General features: G+C 47.8%; 2 protein-coding genes across 2 annotated transcripts; both read left to right on the top strand.

Annotated features, from left to right (window-relative positions):
• Positions 1–1,010: 1,010 nt before the first annotated feature.
• N7446_008158 (uncharacterized protein) lies at positions 1,011–2,639 on the top strand (the record flags this gene model as incomplete). The annotated part of the gene is made up of 3 exons (XM_058516903.1): positions 1,011–1,359; positions 1,426–1,521; positions 1,596–2,639. Exons 1-3 carry the CDS (start codon positions 1,087–1,089, stop codon positions 2,637–2,639), a joined length of 1,413 nt encoding a protein of 470 aa, XP_058370549.1. The 5' UTR covers positions 1,011–1,086.
• A 218-nt stretch (positions 2,640–2,857) lies between these two features.
• N7446_008157 (uncharacterized protein) lies at positions 2,858–3,955 on the top strand (the record flags this gene model as incomplete). Its single annotated transcript, XM_058516902.1, has 2 exons — positions 2,858–3,462; positions 3,520–3,955. The coding sequence occupies 2 exons, from the start codon at positions 2,858–2,860 to the stop codon at positions 3,614–3,616; spliced, it is 702 nt and encodes a 233-aa protein (XP_058370548.1). The 3' UTR covers positions 3,617–3,955.
• Positions 3,956–8,741: the final 4,786 nt, after the last annotated feature.

Raw genomic sequence — 8,741 nt, 5'->3', positions numbered from 1 at the left:
CTTCTCCATTGTCGAGTAGAAAATGAACGTGTACCTTGAAAAAGCTGCACAATTTCCGAAAGCAGGACGGTGTCATTTTGATAGGCAAAATCTCTATCAATTTGAGTAACAAGTTGCTTGCTTTTTAACGTTATACTACGCCTAACTCATTCAGAACAATGTCCACATATATTATGTTAAGATGCAAGATAACGTTACTGTGATTCTCAACATAGTATACACGGTTTCCATTCCCTTATTTTTTTTAGCAAGATATAGGTTATTCCACCACAGCAAAAGAACATCGATATGTGTGAGAGTTGCTCTTCTAATAAGGTTCATCTGTCGAAAGACAAATTGTTGCTATATTGCCAATTCCGGCATTGCCCCAGAAACAATGCAAATTCCGATCCTAGAACGGCATTGACCACGATGTCATCCCGTGGGTATGCGCCGGAAACGAGGACTTTGCACGGATCGCGTTAGAGAGGGCGCGAAACATGCGGGAAGCCTGCATCGAACGTGCAGAAATAAGGTGACTATCGATCGGTCAATTCCAAGGAGTATGGTATACCTGGAACTGTGGCCCTAATTAAAATGGTGTTTCAAAATCTTAGCCCCTGCAGCCCCAACGTATCCATGTGGATGGCCTCAATGACAGGGAGCCACCTACGTAGTTCCGTGGACAAGGCAATCCTGATGATCAGAAAATGCAGCATAGCAGAGGGATTATCAGCCAAGCCCACTAGACTACTAGGTGAACAAAGCGTGTAAAAAGATAAGAGAACAAAAGGGATGTTTCTCAGATCCTGATCTGAGCCCTAGCCCAGTATTCGGTGAAACATTGCAACTTTAGGGAGCGATAGGCCGACCTGAACAGCGGGTACGTAATGTCCATAAGCTAAGTATAGATTGTTTTATTTTTTTTAGGGCCATTCCTGCTTTCCTTCCCCTTTTCCCTCTCAAAGAACCTATGATATTCAAGGCGATTATCTCAGCTATTGAATTCGTCCCCTAGTTCGCGGGGTCCGCAAACGGTCGCGCCCGTTCCTGACAAGTTACGGCAGCTGCCCGGGGAGATTTCGATTTCCTCTTCGCAAACTCGCTATGCCGTTCTTCAAAGAGCTACGGCGCCGATCGAAGGCCAGTTTCCAGAAAACTCCAGCTCATAGCGTGGAGGAGGTCTCCGGAAAATCATCCTCCACGATCGACACGTCCTCCCACAGCTCCATCACTCCACCGTCCTCAATTCGCCCGACTCTCTCCTCCCCCAGCTTGCCAGCGCTCAGTGAATCTAATGGCAGCACTGCGAGTACACCTGTTGCTCCACCTCAGCGACCGGGGCCCTCTGTGATCAACTCCCAGCGGAACAGCGTCATCGTACGGCCCAACCCCAGCCCGTCCCGGGGCGCAACTAGGAACACTGGCTGATACATTGGATTACAGGGTAGCAGCGCCTCGTCTATCAATGGCATATACCGAACACAAGTCCCCTCATCGCCCTATGCCCCGCGCATCGTGTCCGTGTCGGATAATTCATGGGTACGTAGCGCCAGCACAACCTGGAGCGAAACACAATTTGGTGGAATCAAAGCTCCTCGCTGACCTCTCTATAGGTCAATCAGAAGGTGCTCCTCGTATATGGCCAGATCGGTGACCCAAGACAACATCCGCTGGACGGAACTGTCACAGTCTATCACCACCAAGACAACTTTCCGTCGGTCGGCTGGCCCGTCACAGCGTCGCATTTTAAAGTCCTCGTTCATCTAGTACCCGGTCCCAATCGTTTGCGCTTCGATTTCGTCTCACCCAAATTGTCGACGGGCAGCACCCACCCCGCCATCCACTCAGCTTGGATTTGCATCAACTACCTTCCTCTAGTCAACACCCCGCCGTTGCAGCTGGTCGTATTGCTTGGGAAAGATTCAGAGGGCACATACGATGCCGTGCCAGAAAGAGTGGAACGCGAGGGCAATGGATTGGACATGGCCATTCGAAAGTATCGCATGGCGGCCTATCTTTGGCAGGCTTTCACCGGCGAACAGATGTTCCGCAACAACTTTGGGCGTCGTTGTTTCCGGTTTGAAGAAGAATGGCAATCCGGCACTCTGAGCCGTCGCGATTTGACACAGGCTCAAATGCGCAACGAGGCCAAAATCCACGTGGTTCGCACTGATAAGACGGTGGCCGAACTTCGGGATCTCAACATTGCTCAACAGAATGACAAAGCGGAAAAGAAGGACGAGTTGTTCGCGATTGCCAAGGAAGCGGTGCGCAAGCATTTCCAGCCTCAGCCTGGTCAGAAACAATACGTCTCTGTTCTCCTGCTCGATTCTCACTGGGACACTACATCACAGGTTATCACTGGCCATGCAGCTCTAGGGTCGGGTGACGATGATATCAAGATGGCCATATTTGGCTCACATTGTCTTCAAAGCTATCCATCGTGTCTTGAAGACGTAGTGGATGCATTCTCCGACTGCACTCGAACAGATACAGCCCACGTTGCCAATGACTGCGGTGAAGCTGGCTCCAACTGGGAATCCGCAAACTTGGGTATTGGTGCTCATCTTCACGAAGTTGGTCATTTGTTCGGGTGTCCTCACCAAGAGTCGGGCGTCATGCTCCGTGACTATGTCACTCTGAACCGAACCTTTTAACTCGGGAGCCTTTCTCGACTCGGACGAAGACCCAGGGACTGAAAGTGTGTTTGCCCAACGATGAGTGTAGCTGGCATCGCCTAGATGCGCTGCGCTTCCGATTCCATCCCAGCTTCCGACTTCCAAGTGATCCTTATCCCAATTCGGATGACAGCGTCCAGGTGTGGCCAGTGGAGAGCGGCAAGATTCTGTTCACTGCTTCATCGGGAATTGCATTCATGGAACTGCATGCCGAGGGCGAAGACTTCTGTCACAATTTCATCGAATACTTGAATACCGAGTCAAGTCCTAATGGACTTCCCAAACAAGTTACTGTCACAGAGAGCGAACTCCGCCAACGGCTGTTTGGCACCGAAAAGGAGAAGAAAAAGAAGATTCGGATGGTGGTTTTCTCTGGTGCAATGGGCAGCTATACTGTTGAGGACATTAGCCAGTTGAAGTCGAAAAACTCCCTGGTCAAGTTGCCGAAAGGCCAGTCCGGATACAAGAGCGGCAGGTTGGGCCACTCGGCCATGGAAGGAAGCGAGCCCGAACAGCTGTTGTTGGAGGGTGCTTTCGTGCATCACAAGCTCCTGACTTCGATCAAGGTCTACCACGGCCTTGCACTGGATGGCCTCGAGTTTTTCTACGCGGATAAGACCAGCCAACTCTTTGGCAAACGAGGAGGCAAGCCCGATGGTGATGAGTTCACCCTTGATGTCCGCCGCGGTGAAATTTTGCTTGGGTTCTATGTCCGGGCTGGCCTCTGGATTGATGGAATCGAGATTCTCACGAGTTTGGGAAGGAAATCAGGTGTATATGGAAATGCCGTTGGCGGCTCAGGGTATGATGCCGGTGGTTACGAAAGAGACTTTGAACTATACTAACCTTGTTGCAATAGTCACACCTTGATCCCACCCCTGGGTTACAAGATTGCTGGAATCGCCGGCTCTTGTGCATCTTGGGTCGATGGATTCTCGCTGATCATACAACATTGATAGCTATACGCTATACACCGATATTCTACACAAACGGCCCTCCCGGCTCATGATCTCGATACTCATGCTTCCCTGATGTGGCCTGAAACACGGGCGGATCATCATAACACGACATGGCGGGCCATGGATGCTCAGACATCCCTTCCTCCATCCCTCTCTCACTCTCTCACAACCATACCCACCTTCATTGAAAGGCCATTCTAGCCTGATACTTTTCTTGCCTTGCCTTTTTACACGCTTTCCCTCCTACCGGGGAATGGGCATCCAGGATCCAGGAACCAGGCACTCATTTGCCATTGCATTTACCATTTTCCAAGGTTCCACCGGGCTCTGTCTATGTCTATACACTTTTCTTGTTTTCATTTGTTGTTACATTTGTTGTTAAACCCCATCATCGGCGTTCATGGGTCTATTAAGAGGTTGCATGTGTGCATGGTGGGTTTTCTCTGTCTGACCTGCGACTGCGAGCACTGGGTCTGCTCATTGCGCATTTCTGGTCGTGTCGTGGGGAACTCTTGCGTGGGGGATGGATTCACCGGGCATATCGATGGCCTGCTTTTGCTCTTCGGCTGGGTCATCGTCATCTTTTGTAAAGGGGACATCGTTCATATTCCTCGGCAGTTTAGATATGAGTAATATCATGGGATTACTGTTAATTCTTGTTCGACGAATTCGCATAGGGTTAAACACTTAACCACTTTAGTCGAAAAGGAACTCACACTCAAAATTTAGATTCACAGAGCGCACGAACTATACGGGATTTTGGCCGAGGTTTGCTTGTATATTCTGTGACGTAACCTCGGGCCGTAATCCCTGGGTAACTTTATAATTCTAAATCGTTGAGATCACCAGGGCCCAAATGATATCATAAGAACAACAAAAGTACCTACCGACTGAGCGTTGTACTTTTTTGTATGTTTGGCAGACGAACTGCCCAGGGTTGCGAATCTGTGAATCTAAGAAAACCTTGCAAGTCCCGCCCATAACGCTGTGACCTCCAAGTCAACGATGAATCATGCTCCACGTGCCCAACCTTTTATATACACATCTATGAGGTAACTTCTGAGTCTATAGTGGACAGTTTTGAATATCTTCTAGATGATCGAGATGATCGAGATGATCATTCCCCATGGTGGATAATCTGATATTCTGGATTGATTCCGATTTAGATGTGGATGGGTCTCGGGAAACAATATTAGCGGCCGTTGTACGGAGTGGTGGACGTTGTATGACCCAAGCGCCTCAAGGAATATGTAAAGTCCAAGAAGTTTTGACTGATATTTGCCACACCTTCAACCTCAAACGACTATTGGATATTTTAGCACCTAGACAGATCCACTCGTTCCGTGCCCCCGCAGTGTACTTATTTTGTACTGTACCTTCGAGCACGTTATGGCGTATGAGAATGCTATGTGGCTGGACCTAGGAGCTTGCGTAATGAAGCTAGCTGTGATGTAGCGGTCGACACAGAAAGAGAAGTCGGATGCCTGACTCCGAAGTGGCAAGGTCATTTGTTTTCCTGACTGGCTACACTTCCATCACTGCAAGCCACAAGGGTTGTCTCTCCGTCGATCGCCAAAGTACATTCATGTATGTATTTCGTTGCCTTACTGAGACGGAAAAATCAGCCGCTTACGTACCGTACAGCAAGCCAGTGCTAAGTTAACCCTTGGTACTCTCCCGTACATGCAGGTGCAGCCCATAGTGCACGCCCCTCTCATCTCCTGGGCCCCCATGAGCTCAGTGATCCACGTCCGTGTTGATACGTACACTCAATCGGCGTCGAAAGGAATCGCCTTGGCACAGCATTGTATCCTATTGGCCACGTTTCTCACCTATGCTCCCCGAAACAAATTCATTGGGCCCGTCAAACAGTAACCCTCTTTCGATCCCCCAATTATCGGCTGTGCGATCAGCCTGGCTAAGATTTCCGATTGGCCTTCAATGAAAGATGCACTCACGTGTTATACACAGTTTCGAATCCTACACGCTCTGATCGAAATGTTCGTCTCATAATTGAAAGCCGTCTTTCCAAATCGTCCAGGTAGCTTACCCCTGTCTAGGCCGAAAACGTTGTGCTAGTCAGCCACCACGTCATGACTGCCAAGCGAGAACACATAAAACCCATATATCATAGTCGGGTGTAACACAACGGGGAACTCCACGTCAATATCTGATTTGACCGTTTCGGGAGATGAATGACAAATGAAGTACTAAGAAAGCTACCTGGATTAGTGATTGTGGTCGCGGCGTGTCGTAGGTGGAGTGCTCGGTATTTGCTTGAGATTTGTTTGCGTTCGGGAGGTCGAGTATGTAACGTTCTCCGCGGAACCTGTCTGTACTAGTACAGCGTAATTTTTCTCAATAATGTACTCCGTACTATTTCGTGCTTTAGCTAGCCTCTGTAGCTTAAATCGACGGCTGGAGAATTCGTAAACCCTACAAGATGACTCGGTACTTGATAAACGTTGAAGATAAATTCATTTCAGGCACTCTGTAGAACAATTATATTCAAGAGACAATACGATGCCTGTTTGGTCGAACAGGTCATTTTTGTGAACGAACCTTCTGGTTTCACCACTAATGAATGTCGGAGGAAAACTCCAGCAAATGACCAATCTCTTATATAAGTACGGGGTAGGCTAAACACTTCGTGGAGGTTGGGATCTACATTTTATATATCACTCTGTACGAGTTTGGTAGGAGTTGTAACAAGGAAACATCGAGAAGATGGATGCTTGTTCTTGCGGTAATGTGACTGGCCCGCCCGAACATCCGCCGCCGATTACACGATATGATTGGCGGGATCTCCTTCCAGCAATGAATTGCACCTCGGCAGTATGGTAAGAATCTGTATTTAGGTGTATTAAAGGGATACTTTTTACATACCGCCCAGATAATACACGTTTGTGTTGTAACCTCCATAGTATGAGCTCAAACATTCAATGCGATGGGCAACGATGACTTTTATGTTATATCACCGACGTAACGAGGCAAATTCTCGTACTTGAACCTATACAATGGCGTAGACAGCGACTGAGCCACAGTCTCCTGAACCTTATTCTGAAAGACGTTTTGAGCCACATTCGATTGCGGCACGTCGGACAATGAGATCATCCCTAGCCATGCTAGTTCAGCCATCATCTTAAGTGAAGGATTCCGGGCCCAGCCAATAGCTCTAAATGGACAATGAATAAACTTACGAGTAGTCGAGTACAGGGGCTATAGGTTTCGGTGGAGATCCAACCGATTGTCCCAATTATCAAACTCGCCACATATCACCCAACGGCTCGGTTTCGTCAATGAGCCAAAAAGGAAGGACTCTATGTCTGGATCATAAGATTCGCGACAATGACGCTCACAGTATCTTATTTTCGGCCTTGGAGTTGTCGCCCAGTGTAGTAATTCAACGTCGGATGGAGACTTCGATATGTCACCCATGGTCGTAACAATTGGTCAATAAGCACCGTTTAAAACACGAACGTGCCGTCAGCACCAAAATCGAGCTCGTTCTAGATACAACCATCCTGGGTAGTTGGTTGAAAACCTTCAAACTCAATGAGGAATGCCAATGTGATTTGATACACGTATATTTATCGCGACATGGTGTGACGGGGAAATGCTGCTCCGACTATTATGATTTGTGTCCGTACATATTGTATATACTGTAGCAACAGAGCTCGCCAGAGTTTGTCTGTACCATCATGCGCCACCAAACGCATTCTCCCCTGGACGCACGTCTCATTTTTATCTGCATTGGTAGTGGGAGAGGGAAGGGTGGGGAGTTGTCACAAAAGTCGGTTAGCCGGCTAAAAGCGATTATAACCACATCTGTACGAGCAGCGACATTTCGACATCATCTACTGTAGAGAACTTGGGCCCAAAAATAGAGCCCATACAGATTAAGAGATGTGGCGTCTGGGGGAAGAAGAGTCCGTGGCAGGCACAGCCCTATAGACGGAAAGTCTCCGGCTGGTCCATTCACAAAGAAAGGAAGATGAATCGAAAATGATATCACTAGAGGTTGATTAGCAGATGTAAGTTAGTTTCTACAGTTGTGTATACAGTGAAATAGTACACCGACAATACACCGTAAATTACCGTCGTTCTCGCTCTTCCACACAGTCCGCTCTGTTTTTCCGTGGTTCGAGTATTTTCCTTTCTTTTCGGCTCCATATTTATCTCCCCCGGATACCAATCATTTCACGCATATAAAATAGATGTCATTTAGAATGCTGCGAAGAAAAAAAAAAATATTGAAAAAGAAAACCAAAAAAAAAAAAAAAGAAAACTAAACGGGAAGCTCACCCCCACTGAAGCTCTCTCTATTCTTACGTATTCATCCAAGTGGCCCCCTGTTCCTTATCGGGTCACTTCTTGAGGTGGCGACCACTTTCTCTCTTCTCAATCTTCCGACCTCCACCCCCCTTGAAGTGTGGCTCAGTGACAGTTTTGTTGGATCTCGTAGATCTTTCATCATTGGAGGCTCCATGGACCGTACCATTACTTTTTTTCTTTTTCCCTTCGCCTCTTAACTCTTAAACAACGATCGTCATACACCTCCCCTCCTTCTTTGACCCCTCGTCTCCTAATTATATACTGCCCCCTTCCCAAATTCATATAAGAGCGAACCATTAGCCACTTTATTTTCAAACCTTTTTGGACGATTTGATTCAATTTCACTCCCTTCTACCACTTTTGACGAGGACTAGACGCGCGACCTTCCGTCTCTAGCCTCCGCGCTTCACCCCATATTCGAACAACCTCATACACACCCACACTTTTTGCACAAACCAAGTTGCTACATTCAGTGAAGAGACTCGAGATTGGCCTCATTCCCACTGATATCTGATCGAATCTTGAATTTTCGAACTTTCAATATCGCATCGAGCGCCTTGCGGTCCTTCCACAACTTTGGAGAGACCAACAAAACCTCGAGTGTCCTAGTTCGATGGCTAGGAAAGACTGAGAGCCTACAAATTGTGGCCCTCAGCTCTGAAACATATTTTAGGTCGGATCAGATGTTGCACATAATTCTGCAGCCCTTTTCTCTCTTGTCCGACACTTCTCCAATTCCGCGTGTTTGCTTTGCCTAGCGAAAGGAAACGTTGACAAATCGCTCCCA

This window comes from Penicillium canescens (genome assembly GCF_028828765.1).
Source record: "Penicillium canescens strain IBT 15451 chromosome Unknown utg000005l_segment0_segment0, whole genome shotgun sequence".
Taxonomy (NCBI): Eukaryota; Fungi; Ascomycota; class Eurotiomycetes; order Eurotiales; family Aspergillaceae; genus Penicillium; species Penicillium canescens.
This window is presented reverse-complemented; position numbering and strand designations above follow the sequence as displayed.